The following is a 21,235-nucleotide window of genomic DNA, read 5'->3' as shown; positions in this document are numbered from 1 at the left end:
TTTATGGGGTATTCATTGCTACCACATAGCATATTTAGATCACCGTGTTACCTTTTGTTGTTTGGAAAATGCTATATACATATTTAAGTAGTTCCAGTTTCATTTTTGATGCTCAGTCCCTGCTCCCTACCTTCCACTAATGAAACTGATGAACATTTCATCAGGTTTGTCAAGTTGTAGTCTAATGTTTTGTAGTCTACTCTTGTATATTGTGGGGGCATGGGTGGTGGAGGCTTGTGGACTGAGCTTTGTACATGGGGTGTGAGCTCGGTACAGCTAAGCGTAAGGAGGGTTCGATTGGTGCGGGACAGATCGCTAGATTATGTATGTATAGGTGACATATAAAATCTCTTCAGAAATATATTTGATGTGATAACGTGGTCAAAAATCTTTAAAATTCTGATTTTGCGTAACACCCCCTCTTTAGCATATATTTGTTGTCCTTGCAGTGGATTATTGACCACAACAGCTAGACAAAGATCAGCACAGAGACACTGAGGGTGAGGCAAGGTAAGTGTCTTGATTAAGAACACAACAACATTCATCTGTGGAAGCTGAAATCGCATCGCCAACCTGCTCAGCATTGTCTCTTTATTTTCAGTTGGTGTTTGCTTAAATACTTATTATTAGAAGCAGACAGTGCAAAGCATTCAGATTTTGTCACAAAGTGCTGCTTTAAAAAAATAAAATAAATAAATAAATAAAATTAGGCAATAGGTACTAGGGGTATCAAAAGTATCGAAAATCAGATAATAATCAATATTAAAATTGGTATCAAAACAGTATCAAGTCTATTTCTTAGTATTGAAATTGAGTTTTGAAATATTTTATTGTTTTGTGACAACACTATGAATGAATGAAATATAATAAATATTTGACGTAATCTTGGAAAAAAAAGAAAAGATAAAGAAACTCAGCTTTTATTTTTGACAAGATTAATCTTGGTTGTTTGGTGGTGTGCAGGTGGACACACTGGCACAGTGAAGGCTAAATCAATCAACACACACACACGGTTTATGAGTCCTCAAGGCTTCACAGAGCCTGGCTACTGGTCTGAAAAATAAAAACCCTGTTTGTCTACACAAGTACTTTGAAATGAATAATGAACCCCTGTGATGCCATAAACATTCTTTTATTGTTAGCATTTCCAGAAGAGCATTGTCATGGTTGTGTCGACATACTAGCAGTGTGGCGTGCGCTGTATATTTGTGGTGGGAACGTGGAGCTCAGCTGGTGTGGGGCCAGTCATCAGCCCATCTGTGCCTCCCAAACAGCTCGGACTCAGGAGAGGCTGCTGATTGTCCATGGCTGCTTTACACATACATTTCTCACATATTTGTCTAATCAGAGCCTCGGTATTTTAAGATTATGGCATCAGTGAGACCGGCTTTGATTATATTAAAGTGATGTGAAATTCTGATTCATCACAGCATAACAGGCTTTGAAAAGAAAGCAAGCAGAATTTGTACTGAATAACATATTCATCTATTTGGATGTTTAAAAGTACTTTAAGTCACGCATGGAAAATTCACCTCTTACACAATAATGCAGTGTACTTCTTAAACGAAGGGCTTCATCAATGATACTTCTGCATGAGGTGTCAAAATTATATTATTTTGATTAGATACAAGTAAGAGTGGTGGAAGGAGTACTGAAAATGTGTACTAGACCAAATATAAAAGTACACATGAAAAATGCTACTAATACTAACACACATTTTTAAGAATTTTAGATCACACTTTTATATAAATCTTGATCAGTCAAAAAGTGTAAAACTGAATTCAGTCATCGTAAACCTCAATCCACATGTACTCTGAGCTCTCAATCAGAGCAGATGATGCAGTGCTGACAGCTATAGAAAGAAGCAGAGACAGCAGTGCAATAACATAGTTATAAAAGCATTAAATTTCCATTTTGAATAATATGTTTCCTTTAATCTTTACATCCCCCCACTCCTGGTTCAAGATCTAGAGAAGGGTTCCCTGCTCCCATCGCTCCATTCAGAGCAGTTATTCCTATTGTTCTTTTGAGACTTTAATAATAATTAATACAATTATCAACTAAATAAAGGTTGAATTATGGTGACTGAAGGCTTCTAAACAGAGAATATTTACAATGAAAGTGTATTACTGATGATCAAAATCTTTTTTGATATGATGAAAAATGTAACTCGTAACAGTAGCATGACTAGAATTATACTCAATTACATGTACAAGTTTAAACATTAACTCAAAAAAGTACAACTGCCCCAAAAATATTTATATATGCTTCTGAGTATTTGTAATGAGTTATGTTCCACTCAAGAAAATTTCCACAGAGTATGTGGTGTGAAGAGTTTGACCACTGCTGCTTGCTGGTGTTTGAAAGCTGGAACTGGCTGTTTGCAGCGTTGAGTGTTGAGTGTTGAGTGTTGGTACCTGGGACAGGTCGTAGGCACTGAGCCCATCTCTCTGGTGCACCTCCAACTCTGCCTGCTGCTGCTGCTGGAGCTGTCTGCAACACAACAAAACAAAGCCCGTCAAACTCATACTGGCATTTCACTGTCAATACACAATAGACAAAACTCATTTTTATTTTTTTATTTTTATCTTTTTGGTCAGTTTGGGCTCTCAACATACAAGCTAATCTCCACAAAAACAAGAGGCTTTATTAATTGCCTGTATCAAATTGCAGCCATTGATTTCTGTGGGTCATTGCATGGGTAATTTTTCTCCTATTAGGACATCTGAATCAACCCTTGAAATAATACCCACATAGACTTTTTACACAATTATGTATTTAACAAGATTTTGACAAATTATCCAGTTGGATATTTAATATCCAATTCCAGGGCTGCATATCCAAGTTCCAAGTGGCTCCAAGTTTTAACTTCAAAACTTGGGCAAAATGTGAATTTCTGGGCCAATTTTCACTGTGATTTCATGGTCTCACAAAATAAAATATCCAAAATTATTCTTTTTTTTTTTTTTTTTTATCTAATCTGACAACAAAATGAAGCAAGACATTACAAATTGGCTCTATGCATGTTTCTTTTTAAAACGTCATTTTACACATAAAATGCCTTATTTTTATATAAAAAATTACATCACCAGCAGTGTCTCACCCTCAGGACAGGTCATAAAGGAAAGAAATTTCATTTTTTAAATCTTTATAGAAAAACCTTGAAAGTAAAAAGCTTCCTGGGCTTTCACTGCTCAGTCCATTAGCAGTAACTACACTTGTGGACACTCACCACTCCACTGACTGTAATGCCCCAAATCTGACATTTATGTAAAAAAAAATAATAATAATAATAAAAAAAAAGAGGGAGAGGGAGGAGTTTTACTATGACACTTCCCTGCTGTTGTTTAGCTGACATCATTATGGGTCGGTATGCCCCCATTGTATATTGTATATATATTGTCTTAACTGTGTTGAACCCATTGCAAACAGTGTCCAGAAGATCACCTTTGAAACCTTCTCTACATCGTTTTTAAAGTATAAAATAAAAGGCTCACATTAGAGTTGAATTGGTAGAAATGCGCTGAGTGCATGTCTGTGTCAGAAGTGTCTGATAGAAACAGCATTAGTAAATAAAACAGGTGCACTTTCTCTTGATGTCTCTCAGGGACTTCAGCCTGGCTGCTCCACATATGAGGAGGAACACTCGGGACTACCAATACTCACACACCCACACATTACCATACCATTCTGTGTTTACAATGCATCACAATGTGATTTAAAGGTACAAGAATATGTAACTTTTATAGTGGCGGGTCCATCGCCTGCTTGTCTCCATGGAGATGTTATTATCTTGCATAGAATGTTCCAAATTCTGACATTAAATTTCTATATCTCCATGGAAACAACCAACCAAGTCGCAAATCAGGTCTGTAAATTGCCATTTTTATTGTATTTTAGTAATACAAACAATGAGATCGAATAAACACAAGTTAAATCAGTTTAATACCACACTACGGAACATTCCAAAGCAAAGCAATAACATCTCCATGAAGACAAACCCCCATCAGAAAAGTTACATAGTGCACCTTTAGTTAATAGAAACAAGTGGATGCTAAAACCAATCCTATTTGCCAATCCTCTTAATCTCTTAACAGGTGCTACAAAGGTCCTGTATTACACAAAATGTATTCTTGTAAGCTTTAAGACTGGTTAAAATGTTGTTACATTGTCAAAAACACATCTGGAGTTTTGTTTTGTTCACATGTGTTTGAATAATTCTTTATTATAAGTCTGTCTATATCACCATCACTCAAAATACTCTGTGATGTCTTGTAGTGGTCGTTTTCAAGTTTTTTACCTTTAGGTCTGTAGAGATTGGCAATACCAGGGCTTAAATGATCCCAATATTTTAGTCAAGGTCCATACATGAATTAAAAACACAGTGGAGCACTTCCTGTGTAAACCGCATGACATCATAAGGTGGAGTGTTTTCCGTTTGAGAGAGAACTCTATACTCTATACTATAAATGTGCAGGGTTCGTGTGTTTTACGTGTGAATGAAACAAAACTCCAGGTATGTTTGTGATGAGGAAACAACATTACAACATTATAACACAGATCAGAAAATAGCTTAATATAGGTCCTTTAAACTCTAAAATGTAGTGATGAAACATAGCCTGTTTGTTTGTGTGAGGGCGTCCTTACTTGACGTTGGTGTTGGTACAGATGATGTACTCAATTTCGTCGGAGTAGGGGTTCTGGAAGGTGAAGCTGCTGGTGCGGATCAGCATCCACTCTCTGCTCTTCATCCTGAAGCGGTACATGACAGACAGAACCTGGCCCTTCAGCTTCACCACCTGGAACAAAACAACAGGATGAAGGTCACAGGATGGTCAAATATAGGGAGGGACTGTATATCCATTGCTATTATCGGTATAGGTGATATTGATACTTTGTAGCTGATGTAATCAACATTCCGGGCGTGATGCTAAATAAGATCTTCATTAGACTTTAATCTGAGCTTTATTTTAATACAATCTGACCATAAAGAACTGATGATTTGTGGCTTAAACAAGTCTCTCACACATAAAATTATAAATAAATAAATAAAAATGTAATGTAATGCAATAGAAATCATTTTTGTGTTTTTTCTTGAGTTTTTAAACAATCTTAAACCTTTTTTGACTTGCTTCTGTGTTCATTGTGTCACCATGGTAACTCCTAAACATTCTACCATTAGAGAGACATGTAGAACACCCCTAGCAAGATGTCACAGCAAAGTATTAATTGGGGGATTTTTTCAGCTACATCAGTATTGGTTCAAAAAGTTTCCAGATATTTACTACACGTGTTTTGTAAGCTGCCTATCTCTGTGTGGATAATGGGGCATATTGGGACCCTCACGTCTGTCAATCTGTCAGTCTACAATAGTATTTTACCACTATTGAGTGTGGAATGAATGAACAATGCAATGTTAAGCATCATTGTCCAAAAGAGAGCAATACACTGAATGAATTGTAATTCAAATGGAAATAGAAGAGCAGTGAAGAGGTGGCTGCATGTTAAAAATACAACAAATTACATTCAAACCCACATAAACAATTTGTTTTTACAGTCATTGCTCTGCCTGGAATGTTCCACAGTATGACATTAAACAGGTCTACCTCACACTTATTCAATTACAGATGGTTTTATTGACTGACTGTGAGCAGGGTTACCTCTCAACAGATCTCACTTGTTATTTGGTCTCCATGAAGATAGAAAGTTTTAATACCATACTGTGAAACATTACAGACACAGCAATTACATCTCCATGGACAAAAGCATTTGACAACTTTCCACCAGAAAAGTTACACAATGCAGCTTTAAATGTATGAGCCATGCTATAGATTTTAATTTCTCAGTTATCAATATGAGCAAATATCAGTTAGTGGCCAATATAGCAAGATGAATATCGGGTATTGGTATCTGTTCCATACTGGACCATTCTTAGTGAGTGATCTGGCTCTGAGTGGACAGAGGGGGTGGTACCTGCTGGAAGCTCTCCCGTAGGTGGCTCTGGTCCTCCGGGTGGCAGAACTCCAGGATGTCTTTGCCCAGTAAGTCCTGCGCACACAAATGCACACAGACATATGCTCACCATAAAACCAAAGAAAAAAAATCAAGTGCTGCAATTGCAATAAAGTAGGATTCTGAGAGTGCGATAACAGACTGAAATATCACTTGATAAACTAATACTAATAAGATTTTCTAATAAAAAGACCAGATATTTTGTTATTTGCAGATGACATTACATTACTTAAAATAATCACAGCTTTTCTGATTTGATAATTGCGCCAACTCAAACAGCAATTTTGATTTGATCGCAATATAATGTGCAGGCCTATCCCATATGTTTTATTATCACAACAGTAGTGATCTACAGCAGAACACTTTTTGCATTCTTTAAATCCAACCTTTGACAGCAGAAATTTGATCTAATAAGGAATAGAAAAAGCAACTAGATTATCGCATTATGCAAGATTTGATTACATGTTATTTACTGAAATAAGAACTATACAGGCTACAGTGATTATCTCATCCATCTATTCTTTGTCTTCTCTTTTAAATGCACATCAGGTTACAGAATTTTAATCTGAAACTTTGTTTGTAACGCACAATTTAATTGAAGATGGCAGAATCCATCTTTACATGAACAAAGCTTTGTTAATTAAATTAAACAAAGCATCGTGAATTCAAAACACATGTTAAAATTAAACTTCAAAATGTCCAAATGTAATTATCAGAATTTCAAGGGTAACACAATCTCCCCAGTATCATTTAGGCAAACATCAAAAACACATACAGCAGTGTGATTGAATGTGAATGGAGAGTTACCATTGCTTTTTAAAGTGCTCTATAATTACGTCAGTGTATTTCCAATTACAACACTGGTTCTCAAACAGTGTTACGTGTACTACTGGTACACAAGCTCATGCTCAGTTCTACTATTTGCTGAATTTAGAGTCAATGTAAACTGTTGTTCTTTGGTTAAAATTTTTATTGAAACTGTATTCCTGTTTTAGATCTGTCTTAGCCATAGATAAAACCTAAAATATCCTGTAACTTTTGTCAGCAGGTTTAATCTGGTGGTATTGTAGAAGCCTGCGTGTTGTACAAAGAGATATGAAGTTACAACAAGCTGAGAAATCAAACATGTTAAATCAAGTTGAGTAAAACGTACATACATGTTCCCTGTCTACAAATGTAAAGCACTTACCTTCTCCATGCTTTTCAAAAAGAAAACAGTTCCTATTTCTGCTATAATATGCTGTCGTTTTGCATTGTTCTTTTGGTTTGTTTGGCAACAGTGGGAGCCAGTTACTGCTGCTCTAATGCCTGTTTCTTTACCATCAGTATAGGACCTGGAACTTGCAGACATGAACCATCTCTACTCACCTCTAGACATTATAATAGTTTTGTTCATTCAAGTCAAGTCTGGCTATGTTTCTGTTGTCAGGAGTATTATACCTCTGATGATGTAGGTCAAGATAACACGGGCTGAGTTGGCAGTGTGGGGCTGGAACAATGTTAACCCTAAAATGAGACATCTCGACAGCCCTGTAAGTGCTGCCGGCTGTGAACAGAGACACTGACACTGAACACAGCACAGGCCGATAGCTTTAGCATGTCCTCTGTCTACAACATCTGTGCAGGAAGAATGTGACACATCTGGAGCTCATCTAAAGACACGGCACGGCAGGATCCATATGTTTGAGCCTACATCCCAGAGGGGAGAGTGCAGAGGGCTAATGGAGAGTGTAGGTTTGAGTGGGGGGCTGACCTGGGGCTGGTACCCAATAACATTGATGCAGCGCGGGTCCACAAACGTGATGATACCATCTGAGTTGTGCCTGGACAAGAACTCAGTGGGCACGGACAGGCCGTTCATGTCCATGGAGACGGGAGAGCTGGTCACCTGGGCACACACAAACAGACTGGTTAGGCAAGACCTGCACAAAAAGATCTGACATTCAATAAATATGTTTTGTATTAGGTAACTTTTGAGTGGAGTGTTTATCAATAAATTTCAAATTCTGTATTCAGGGACTACAATAAAATACTTGCAACATAAGCCACCTGCTTGTCTCCTTGGAGATATTATTACTATGCATAGAATGTTCCACTGTATGTGATTAAGACCTTGTTTACACTGAAACGAATCCACGTATCACCGTATTGGTTTCTGTGTCCACAAGCCTTCCTTATCCACACAGCTTTGAGCATATTTGTTTACATTTTACAGAAATTAAACTTAAAACCACATGGCTAATTTACATAAACTAAGCGCTCAAAAAACAGCTCACTATTGAGTGCTGATGCAGTTCAGCTTCTGTTGGACTAAATGTGTTCTGTCTGTGACAGTGGGATGTTCTGCTAATTGTGAGTCTGTTCTGTGCTTCTGTCGTGTTGGAGATGGTTCATGTGGAACTTTTCAGAGATTATACGTCTGCAGGTCATACGCATAGACCGTGTATATGAATATATGCTAGCCTCTTAGCGTTTTGGCAGTGAATTAGCTACTTCTTGGTGCATAGAATAGAGCCCGACCAATATATCGGCTGTCCGATATTATTGGCCGATATGGGCACCTGGAGACATATCGGCTATCGGCCGATATGCTTGCTGATATGGGCCGATATTTCACGTGGGCATGTTATACCTCATTATAAAGCTTAGACTCTCTACATTATGTTCATTTAATCCAATTTACAGACAGATAAATGTCCTAATATGTGGCTAATATGTGGCGGCGCGCACGTTTTTACGGCTAAAGGCTAATAGCGCTAGTTTATTTACTAGCTAGGAGTTATGGGTCGGTCGCGATCGAAGTGGCTCTTAGATCCGGCTCTTTGAAGCGAACAACGGGAGCATGTTTCTTATTGGGAGCCGTGTTTTCTCTTTTTCTCACTTTTTCTCTTCAAGCCACTTGTAGACCCGTAGGTTGACAGCAGCAGCGGCTGAAAACGAAACTTTCAGAAATCTGCATGTGCATAGGATAAAAAAAGTGCATATTTGGCTGCAGTTCAGCATAAAATGAATAAACCAGGACTAATCTTGGGCTCGAGTGAGGGAGAGACCGAGTCCCGACACTCAGTCCTGGTTTAGTTCTGGTTTAGTCCTGTTTTACACATGGTTTAAATCTGTTTTAGTCCTGGTTTAGTCCTTTTTCAGTCCTGGTTCAGTTTTGGTTTAGTCCTGTTTGCAACAAAACAATCTCAAGAGTCGCTTTGGAGCCAAAAGAGCCAGCTGCTTTAGTGAGCCGAGCCAAAAGAGCCGGTTCTCCAAAAAAAACAACAAAAAACTGGAATCCCCATCACTAGTAGCTAGAATGTGATGCAAAAATGCCATTAGGCCAATATACTTTATGTAAATATGACATAAAGAGTCAGAATAACAATAAATGTTGCCTAAATAAACCCAATTTAGAATCCACTAGAGCCAAACCTAAGTTTTTAAAACAATTCAAGATTTACAGTGAATTTTTACATCACTAAATATATCGGCAGCTCCAACTCGCATTATATCGGTTTCATATCGGCCACAACAAAATCCATATCGGTCGGGCTCTAGCATAGAACTACATCAGCGTATCAGCATTTTCAGGTGTCCACACAGTGTCAGATCAGATCTGTACTCAGATGAATTCGTGGGAGCTGGCGGCACCAGATCGTTCCCATCTCTGGAGCTGTTTTCAATTGGATTAGTGTGGACGAACACTGCATCCGCAACAACAACGATTCGAATACGTACTAGTGTGGACAGGGCCTAAATCAGTCTATCAATACAGACAAGCAGGTGATGACATCAGGTCAGATCTGTGGAGAGGTGACAAATCTCACAGTAAGGTTTGAAGAACATCTCTAATGGAATAAAGGCAAGATAGATAAGTTTAATACAGGGAATCCTTGGAAGGAAAAGCAAATATTTATTATATTTGATTTTTTCAGTACAGGCTATCTATCTTATAAGGATACATCTTACTGTGAGCACAGATCTGTCCTGTAACTTCTTTTTATGTCATTTTGAAGATAGATAAGTTTAATGTCATACAACGATAACATTGCACCCAAAGCAATAATGGAGACAAGCAGATGGCACCCAGTAGATTTTGCAGTGCACCTGAAACTAAAAAACACTTATAAAAACACATATTATACCTATTTGTGGTTTTATTTCTCTTTTAAACATGCATTTGATCACCTCGGGATATGTTTTTCACAGTTTCTAACATTTGGAATTTATACTTCCTGAACTTCACCTCCGTTTCCGATGAGGCTTGTTTAGAAAATAAACAACTGAATTCCTTGTGACAGCAAATGCTATGCTAATAGAGTCATGTGTTTGTTGTGAATACAATTTGACCTCAGAATGAGTCCATTGATGGTTTATGGGTTTATAAACTGTCTAGGAGAAGTCCAGATTTTTATCTATGACAGAAATAACAGGCAATACGTGAATGACTTTGGTTTAGCGGATTACAAGACACAAGTCCAGGTAAGTTTTTGCTCAGGAGCAACAGTATAACGTAATTTAAAGGTCAACAATGTCAATTTTGCATAACGTGTGTTCTTTAAAGGTGTACTATGTAACTTTTCTGATGCAGGGTCTGTCAAATGCTTTTCTTCATGGAGATGTTATTGCTTTGTCTGGAATGTTTCACAGTATGGCATTAAACCTTTTATCTTCATGGAGACCAAACCAGACAAAGTCAAATTTCAGATCTGTGGAGAGACAACCCAATTTTTCTAGGTATGGTCGACCAAGTAAACCACCTGTAACTGAATAAATGTAATGTAGAGAAAAGTTACACAGTGCACCTTTAACATAAAATTATATGGTTTCTGATAAAAGCACATGAACAGCAACATTTCTTCTCCTGCCTCTCTTTTAATAAGTCATTTTTGCATTGCCTTTAAGCAGTATTCTCAAAACCTTATTGAGCTTATTTATATTTTAATGATGACTTTTATTATTTATTCTATTCACAACATTTTACGTTGATGGGCCATAACAGAGGCAAACACAAAATCATTAAAGCGCCTCCAGGATTCATTAGAAACATTCAATTTCAGACGCAACTGAATGCATTCATACAGCCAGTGACTTATTTTGATAAGATTAATTTATGTTTCAAATTATGCGTGTAATTACATATTGTTTTAGTGACAGCTGAAGTCGACGTAGCACTGGCAGACTCGATGTGTTCAAAGGCTGAGCAGAGATGCATCAGCACAGCTCTAAATCAATCCAGACTAAGGCCAAAGCCACATCAAACCGGCCAGTGAAAACCTCAGTGTTGTGGATGAGCAGTGGAGCAGTCATGGGGCAGAGTGATAGCAGACTGTTAGCTAAGCCTCTCATGAGAGTCTAGCTGCGGCAACTGACTGAAGAGAGTGGAGATTTGAGCAGTGAGTAGTGTTGTTATGACTAAAGTACTACTACTCAAACTTGATTTCGATACTAAGGAATAAACTCGATACTCAATACTGATTACGGTATCACAATGAAAAAAACAACAACAAGCAATTCAATATTAAAGGTGCACTGTGGTAACTTTTCTGGTGGAGGGTCAGCTACCCAAGTGTCTCCATGGAGAAGTTACTGTTTTGTTGGGAATGTCCCAGTATGGCATTAAACGTATCCATCTTGCATTTACTCAATAACATGGGTTGTTATTGACATAAAAACTTACGTTCTTACTATGAGTGAGCTTGCCTGTCCACAGATCTGATATGTGACTTGGCACTGTGGTCACCTGCTGTCTCCATAGAGCAGGGGTCTCCAACCGTTTTCGTTCGGTCAGCTACTTTTACAAAACTAAAATGCCAGAGAGCTACTAATTTTAGGGGTCGCAAGAAATTGAGACGAAGAAAGAGAGCAAGTCTTTGGGTACAGTTAGATGCCTACAAAACATAAACCATTGTCCATTTATTAGTGCACAAAGATCGAAATTATACATTTACAATCATAATAGGCATGTAATTAACCAGATTTTTATTATTCAGTACAATGGTGTAATTCTGAAATCCCTTGGAGAGCTACTGATAGTTCCCGAGCTAGAGGTTGGAGATCCCTGCTGTAGAAATAAATAAGTGTAATGCCATACTGTGGAACATTCCAGACAATATCTCCAACAGATGACAGACCCTCTGCCACAAAAATTACACAGTGCAACTTTAAGCTGTAGTACTTTCTTTTATATTATGTTATGTGGTTTCAGTCATTGTTGTCCAGGTAGGTTTGTTAGTGGTCCATGGGCATATATTAGTTGGCAGCTCCTGCATTTATACAATTTCACTGTGTTTTTGCTGTACATATGGAACCATGGGGGTGGGGTTGCTGTTATTTTTAATCATTGTAATTTTTCTATTGCATGTGAAGAACTTTGTACTACATTTCAAATGTATGAAAAGTGCTATATAAATAAAGTTTGATTGATTGATTGATTGATTGTATATAAATGGACATAGCTACCCCCCTAACTGCCGCGAAGTGAACACAGGGGCACTTCTGGCTCAATTGACTTCACTGCTCTGAGTCTTGGCATTTTGTTTTTTTCTTTTTTCTTTTCTTCTTTATGCAGTTTATGGATATAGCTTAAGATCATTCTAAGGCTATTCTGGAAAGGTAAATTTCTGTTCTATGAATATGAGTTCTTTAGTTTTGAGAATTGCTAAAATGAATATGTAGTTTTGATACTAGTTTTAGCATCAATTAATAACTGATTTTCAATTCTTTTGACAACCCTAACAGTGAACACAGTACATGGCAGAGACCGAGCACAGAACTGACCTGCAGACGCCCGATGGCCACCAGACAGTACTTTCCGCCCTGGCCCGCCTCTGTGTCCTCGTCTGGAATGGTCATACCTGCAAAGGATGGAGTGAGGTAAGGAGAGAGAGTGAAGGAAGCAGAATATTACTTGAGCTTGAATATATTATTTTAAATTGATGTAGAAACACCATTTGAACATTTGAATAAAGAATGCCATATCCAATACAATTCTATAAGCATGTGTTGTAAAGATCATATGTTACACAAGCCTTGCTATAGTATTGTTACCTCTTCAAGCCTTTTACCTTTAGTTCAGTAGAGTTAATCCAGATGATTCTAGTGAACATGTATGGAGTTTAAAAAACACAGTGGAACACTCCCTGTATTACCACATGGCATCACAAGGTGGAACAGTGGAACAGTGGTGGTGGATTTGTGTTAAACGTGTGAATGAAACAAAATGAAACTCCAGGTATGTTTGATGAGGAAACAACATTATAAAATAGATCATAAAATATCCTAATTCAGACACTTTAATGGTGGTGGCTCTTTTGCTGCTTTTGGTTTGTCACTTTTTGTTCTGAAAATATAAAATAAGTACAATTCTTAATTTGTAATCTTATACATTTTGAATAAAATACACAAAATTGGCTCCCATTAAAGATCTGAAATGTTCATGACTAAATAGAGAGCACAACAGGAGCTTTCACAACAGCCCCATGCTCTGTGGAGCCTGCCTGTTTCCATGTTTTGCCCTTTAGAGTGGCCAAAGAACCACAGCCCTGCTCTCCACATGGGTCACACTCTCAGTGACACAATCAGGTGACTGTTCATTTAGCTCTATTCACTGACCACATGCTTACTCTGAGCATGGAGGGGAGCTCAAGTGAACGGTCATTACTGCTATTCACTGACCATCACGTCTGACCATCCAGGACAAAGGAACAAGGGGCACAAGAAACAGACAGCACCCATGGCTCAATCAGTTTGAAGAAAGGAGCGAAACACTGACTGAGAAGAAGTGCAATCCAAGCTTCACTCAAGTCAACAGGATATGAGTCCAAGTGTCAACTTTCACACATTTCCATGTCATTAAAATATAGTTTGAGTCAAGGCAGTTGAGTCATGATTACCTTTTGGCAAGTCTCTACATGTACAGTTTGTAACCTGTATTACCTGTAAACCTTGTATTACTTGCATCAGTTTTCACATTTTATAAAATTCTAATCTATAGAATTTTTTTTACATATTTAGATGACCATGTTACCTTGTATCTGTTTTGAAAATGCGATATTTGCCAAAAACAACATATTGTTCAATAAGTTTCAGTTTCGTTTGTGACACTCTCCCTTTGCGAAGTCACTCCCCTTCAAAGCGCTATCACAACGCAACCGGTGTGCATTTCACCAATGAAACTATGGCATTTTGCATCAGGTTTGTGAAGTTGTAGTGTGTTATTTTGTTGCATTCTTTTGTATATTTATGGAAAATAAAAGCACATGAGCATGGGCTTGTGGGCTTGTGGGCATGTGGGTTAAGTCTGCTAACCGTAAGGAGGGTTTGAATAGGACCTGGGAGAGATAGCAAGATTACTCATTCGTGGATGACATAAAAAACCTCTTCAGGCATGTTTTTGATGAAGGAACAATGTTGTAACATGGTAGAAAGCTCTAAAAATTCGATTTAGCTTAAAACCTCGGCTTTAATGATGAATCAAGGTTATAACAGTGTTGATAACCAAAGTTAATTTAGCATAATATGTCTCCCTTGAGATTATGATTTTCTTCTTTTGTGCCAAAAAGGCTACGCAGCATGCTGAATCGTACATGCATCTTTATTTATGAAAAAATAAATAAAAAAATCAAACTACAAAGCAGCGGGTGGGTATGGGAGGGTTGGACGCAACGTGGATTTTTGGAGGAATGGCTTCTTGAATGCAGGAGAATAAAGATGAAAGAAACATGCATGATTCAGTCTAAATATAACTTCAAGTGCAAAAATGAGAAGAGAGAACCAATATAACATGGAAAAAAATGCTCTTAAAAGTTGATTTTGCATGAGTTTGCATGATTTGGGAAAAAAATATCTCATTACAATTTTTCTTTCAAGCTTTGCCATTGCGATTAACTTTGCAATTAATGCTTTAATAATAGGATTCTGTTCAAAGATTAAATTAAAAATATGAACTGACAAACTAATCCAAAAATCACATTTGAGAGCATGTTTGTACAGATCTAAACTACAGGGTTAGCAGCTTTTTTGCAGAATAAGAAAGGATGATTTGGTGTTTGTGGAGAATATTATGATACTTCTGGCCTATTTTGCATACTATGTCCTAGCTCAGTCCTGGGTCCTGCAAAATAAACCATCTCGAATCTTCTCTCCCTCTTCACACCCAGGGGCCTGTGTTACCTGCTGGGGGCCAGGCTTTGATGTATCCTGTGCAGTGGACCACCGAGTACTGCGCCTCTCCCTCTTTGGATGGTCCCAGCCCGTTCCTGTCCCACACAAACAAAGCACGAGTCAAAAAACATGGTTCCCTCTAACAACATGAGAGCCAGTGCTTTTCAATATCTGAGGGAAAACATGGTAGAAGAGTTGTTGTTGGCTGAGAAGAACTACTATAAGAATGCAGTGTGATAAGGGGAACAGAACTCAAAATATACAGAGGTGGGTATTTTTTACTACTACTTGTACTTGAGTAATCTGGACTACCATAAGTAATTGTATCACATCATCCTTAAAGTGGATCTAAACACTAAATTCCCTTTTTCCTCACTAAATTGTGTATATGGTGTTTAATAGCAGTATCTACTGTTCCTAGTGTTTTTTTTGCCTATTTAGTAACTAGGTAAAAAAAAAAAAGCACCTAAATCTAAGTTTGTGCTGCCCTCAGTGGCCTCTGCAACTTCTAGAAGTTGGTGACATCACATAGGACTGCCCTGATTAGAGCTGGGTAATATTATTTTGGAGTATTGTACTGCACCAAATGTAACACACAATAGCCAATCAATTCAAAATGCATTACTAGAAAACTACTGTATTATGACTTTTAAACACCCATCATTATAGGGCCCATAGTATGTTATTTTTGGGTCTAGGTTATAATGTTGTTTCCTCATCGCAAATATACCTAGAGTTGTGTTTTGTTTCATTCACACATGTTTAACACACAAACCTTGTATATTTAGGCTGAGTTATTTTCCCATGCAGAAAATGCTCCATAATTTCAGCCCTAATATCACTAATATCTACCAAATAAAAGGTAAACGGTAACTTGAAAACTACCGCTTCATTACATCACAAGGTGGAACAGTGCATTTTGAGCTTTATATTTGTAGACCAGGATTACCGAACGATGTGTGAATGAAACTAAACACAACTCCAGGTATGTTTTTGATGAGGTAACAGTGTTGTAATATTTTAACATAAAGTTCACGAGTCAATTTTGCGCAATATAGGACATTTAAATGAAGCAAGATCATTTTAATGCCATACTGTGGAATAAGACCTGAATGATATATTGATATGGACACTTAAGTAATGTTATTTTTAAGTAACAGTAATCTTGACTTGAGGGCAAGTTTTAAAACTATTATGACCTTATTATTATGATGTCTCTTTGCTCAGTTCATAAACTCAGGGCCATGTAACATTGGGACAACAGGATATCAGCATGTGAAATGTTTACCAAATTAAAGACATATTTCCTTTTACATGCATTTATGCTCTTGTTTAGGTATCCAAACTGTTTTCACCCAGGGCCATGCATTAAAAATAAGAGTTAATTTGTAAAAACAGATAAGTGCCATTTGAAAAAGTCTCAAAGTCTCAGTTTCAAATAATATTCTACCCCTCTTTGATTAATGCCACTAGAAATCGTATTCACTGATAATACTTTCTGATAATTTTTCAAAACAGAGATATCTGGAATTGAACTCTTCAAAACAGAGGGACAATCAATAAAACTGATGCCCTCCTAAAATAATGGCCTAAGTCATTTTCCTCCATTTTTGAGGAAGCACAAAAAAACTGTACCAATAGGAAACAGTACAACATGTGATTATGTTTTCATACAGAAAGATAATAGTAATAGTAACAGATAAGAAATGATATATTAATGCTTGCGACTTCAGTCATTTTGAACAGGACATATTTTTGTATGGCCCATGTGACACTAAATGACTAGGCCATTATTTTATGACAGTGTTGATATTTATAACAAATGTAGCCATTTCAATAAAATGGTCTAAGTCAAATTTGTACCAGAGGTGGACGCTGCTCTGATTCATGCAAAAAACTCTGGTGGCCATTATTATAGGATGGTGTCGATATAATATTTATATTATTGTGGCACTGCATACTACTCCATACTGATATGTTCAGCTTGTTTTGCTCTCCACTGTAGTACCATATGCACAGTATATGCATATATGCTCTTATAGTTTGCACTGGCTCAGTCAGTGAGAGATAGTGTACCGTACCTGTATCGTTTCCTCATGTTGGAGAGGCGGTTCAGAGAGATGTGGTCCAGAGGAGCGCTGCCACACCTGTACACACACAGACACACACACCCAAAGAGAAGACAATTATTACCACTTTGATGTTGTCTTCACACTGCCACATGTTTGGTTGATGTAAAAGAGCATTCACTCCAAGAGCAGTGCTTGGGCCAATGTGAACATGACAAACACATCCTGATTCACATTAAAAGCTTGGAAAGCGTTTCAAACAGGTGGTCTCAGAGTAGCTCCACTCGCACTTTGGAGCGGAGAGAGTGCAGTGTGAAAGCAGCTGACCTCAGGCCATAACAGTGCATAGAATTGGACAAAAAAGCTCTGGGATCATGTATTTGTATGAATGGGCACTGCAGAGCTACTGTTTAACATGTTTCTCTGGCATTTTGCATCATCTTAAGTGAGACACTCTTTTCTGCTGTCATCAGCACGTACAGCTTTCACATTGTGTTTTGCCTCAGGTGAAAGACCACCATGTTTAGCACCAATGAGCGTGTACTTGCATATTTATGGGTCTCTGTCTGTCCACTTGAAGTGTGTTGTCATGGAAATAAGTACGACGATCATCTGATGGCCTCTCACGTGGCTCATGGTGCATGTTTGAGGTAAATTTATGTATTTATTTATTTGACTGGGACAGTGCATGGATGGACATGATACAACATGAATATAAACACATGAATTATAGCCAAAGGCTAATTTCCATCCCAAAGGTTGCACAGTGTATGTGAACAAGACTGAACCAAAAGAGAAGTAAGCAGAACTAAATCAAGTGCTAGGCGAGATCACACTAACATATGGCAATGACTTAAAACAAGTGATAATAAACAAGCGCACCAGCCAAAGTCACAGATCATATCTATGGAGAGGCGCCCCCACTCATAGTAAGAATGCATGTGTTTGCTGAATGTTATACAGTAATCATCAAATTTTGGAAACAGCAGATGACAGATCAGGCCAAAGTACCGGTCAGATCTGTAGTGAGATGACCCTGTTTTTCAAGGTATTTATGAACATTAAAAACACCTGTAATTTAAACAATGTCACAATGTTCATCACAAGTGTAATGCCAAACAAACCAACATTTCAGGAAAAGCAATAACTTTTCCATGGATCTAAAACCAGAAAAGTTACACAGTACACCTTATCTAACCCAAAGTTTAACTATTTTCCTAAAATTAACCATAACCAGTATCATAACCTTAAAGGGCCTATATTATACTATGTTCCATTATAATGTTGTTTCCTCATCAAAAACATACTTGGAGTTGTGTTTTGTTTCATTTACACCTGTACCACACAACACACAAACCCTGCATATTTAGGTTGAGTTCTTCTCTCAGATAGAAGACACTGTTCTACCTTGTCATGTGTCACTGGAATCATTTGGATGATTTCAGCCCTGGAACTGCCAATCTCTACTTAACTAAAGTCAAAAGCTAGCTGTTAATTTGAAAATAACAGCGTCATGACATCACAAGGTGAAATAGAGCATTATGAGCTTTGGAGATGTAGACACAAACTAACAATAAAAGGTTTCTCAAACATATATGACTGAAACAAAACACAACTCCAGGTCTGTTTTGATGAGGTAACAACATGCTAACATGTCAAATTAGGATGTTTAATTAACTTGTCTCCATCACTTCTCATGACAAGTGACAGCCGCCCGTCCCTTACCTATCTCATACTATCTTGCACCGACCAATGAACAGATGCTTCAATATAACACAAAACACATTTTTAGTCCAGTCGCGACACTTCCTGGATTCTGTCAGCCAGTCCAAGGTAACATCTTTAACTCATCCATCTTATCATTCTCATCATCTCATCATTATGCGCAAAAACGCACGGAATGTGGCTTATGGGCAGAGGTCAGGGGGATAACACACGCAGGTTCATTTGCATCACAGAGGTTGTTTTGCAGTCGCGTGCACGGCCCTTACATAAGCCTGCATGTTTCCAATAAGCTCCAGCACCAGCTTTCCTCAGCGAGTCACAGCGGCAGACGGCCATGTTGTTTGAATTATGCAAAGCCTTAAAATAGGACCAGCACAAGCAGAGTCGGGTACATTCCAAACAGCTGAACACATTGTGGTAAGATACGGAGGTCTGGGTGACAGCTCCTCCATGCTTGGGTCCTGTACTCACCACGCAGGGGGTTAAGTCTCTACCTGTGTCGACGCTGGAGCGATGGAGGCTGAGTCTGATCTGATAAACAAATATTCTCTCATAACTGAGCAGGTAGAGGGATATCTTACAGACTTTTTTTTTTTTTTAAGAGGGTAGATATATAGATTAGATGTACCGAAACCTGCATGTATTGTGACACTAAGCAACGGTCCTTGGTTAAATTCCCATTTAAAACAAGGACTTTCTGTGCAAAGTTTACATGTTAAAGGGAGTGTTGGAGACGTGTGGAGACACTTTTTTAAATATTCCATCCAGTCCTTGTATTTGAAGAGGTCAGGCCAGTGCATGTCAATGGTCATAGTTATTCTGCCACTAAAAACAGTCTTACCCACTCCACAAAACACCTGAAGCAAATCTATTATTATGCTAGACTGTCGATGTGAATGTCTTCAAATGCAAGTAAAGCCAACCTTGCATTTGAAGGATTTATGTCTGAGCAGCAGCAGTGAGTTGTACTTCCTGATAGAAAAGCTTGGCAGCGATGGACTGACATCACCTAGCACCTATCTTACCGGCAAAGTAAAATTCCACTGCTGAGAAAATAGTCCCTCAACATGCGACAATTTTTTGCGATGCAAGGTTAGTTTTATTTCAAACATTATTCTATCGACACAGACATTCACATCGTTAGTCTACAGTAATAATAGATTTGACTCGGGTGTTTTGTGGAGTGGGTAAGACTGTTTTTAGTGACAGGATAACTTTGGCCATTTACATGCACTAGCCTAGCACCAGCAATCTCTGCAAATACACTCTGGCTAACTAGCAAATGAGGTCCTGTGTCCAAAATTCCGGACAGTCCCTCTAAGGTTCAGAGGGTATTAATTTCTTACACATTTTTTTACATTTTTAGATCACCATGTTACCTATTATTGTTTTGAAAATGCGATATTTGCCCTGAATCTCTCCTCTTTTTACTGTGTTAAGTCATTCTCAGCCCCTGCAGAGCGCTATCACAGCAGCGTGCAAAAAACTGCTGCACCCTGATACAGGATTGTGAAGTTGTAGTTTATTGTTTTGTATCATGTTTCTGTATATTGATGGAAAATTGCTCTGCGGGAGCCTGGGTGAGCTAGGCTTGGAGGCTGAGCTTTGGACAGAATCGTACAGCTAACCGCAAGGAGGGTTCAAATACGGCCCGGGAGAGATCACTACATTACTGTATTTTCCGGACTATAAGTCGCACTGGACTATAAGTTGCACTGTTTGGGGAAATGTATTTTATAAAATCAGAGACCAGGAACCGACATTTAATCTTGAAAGGCAAGTTACAGTAATAACAACACAACAGAGAACAACAGGCTGAATATGCCTTAATATGTTAACGTCACATATGAACAGTTATGAAGATAATTATAGCATAGACAACAGAACATAACAAGTTTACCAAACTCACGATCTCACTTCAAATCACTAAATCCATTGAATTCTTCATTCTCCGTGTCATTTCTGTGCAAGCTCTGGAGATAAACCATAGATCCATGATGTAAACGGAGCATTGCTTCCTCTTCTGTGTTGCTATCGTTAGACTCAGCATCAGTTCCAGTTAGGGTTAGGTTAGGGTTTCTGAATCCTGACAGGATGGTTTCGGTTATCACTGAAGTTCAGGCTTTGTCGATTCATCCAGTGACTTCCAGGAAAGTTGCATGGTGTACTTGCCTGGTTACCGTGAAGCTGTGTTTTCCATCCCCCGCTTTCCATGAGTCCCTCAGTTTCTCGCTGCTCGATTACCATTTTTGGCTGCATATTTCACTATTTGGGGCAAG

The 21,235-nt window shown here is 38.1% G+C and overlaps 1 protein-coding gene across 4 annotated transcripts in view; it reads right to left on the bottom strand.

The window, feature by feature from the left end:
* arnt2 (aryl-hydrocarbon receptor nuclear translocator 2) overlaps nt 1-21,235 on the bottom strand; it is a 53,473-nt gene that overhangs the window by 6,315 nt on the left and 25,923 nt on the right. For all 4 annotated transcript variants that reach the window (XM_055154755.1, XM_055154758.1, XM_055154756.1 and 1 more), the window contains 7 exons: nt 17,244-17,309; nt 15,172-15,257; nt 12,778-12,854; nt 7,766-7,900; nt 5,974-6,048; nt 4,648-4,799; nt 2,418-2,493 (listed from right to left, as the gene is read on the bottom strand). In XM_055154755.1, the coding sequence (XP_055010730.1) occupies nt 2,418-2,493; nt 4,648-4,799; nt 5,974-6,048; nt 7,766-7,900; nt 12,778-12,854; nt 15,172-15,257; nt 17,244-17,309 (667 nt within the window). The remainder of the gene's footprint in view (nt 1-2,417; nt 2,494-4,647; nt 4,800-5,973; nt 6,049-7,765; nt 7,901-12,777; nt 12,855-15,171; nt 15,258-17,243; nt 17,310-21,235) is intronic.

This window comes from Boleophthalmus pectinirostris, unplaced genomic scaffold (genome assembly GCF_026225935.1).
Source record: "Boleophthalmus pectinirostris isolate CB_2022bp ecotype Guang Dong unplaced genomic scaffold, ASM2622593v1 HiC_scaffold_19, whole genome shotgun sequence".
Taxonomy (NCBI): Eukaryota; Metazoa; Chordata; class Actinopteri; order Gobiiformes; family Gobiidae; genus Boleophthalmus; species Boleophthalmus pectinirostris.
The sequence above is the reverse complement of the archived record's forward strand: the minus strand, read 5'-3'. Positions and strand labels throughout refer to the sequence as shown.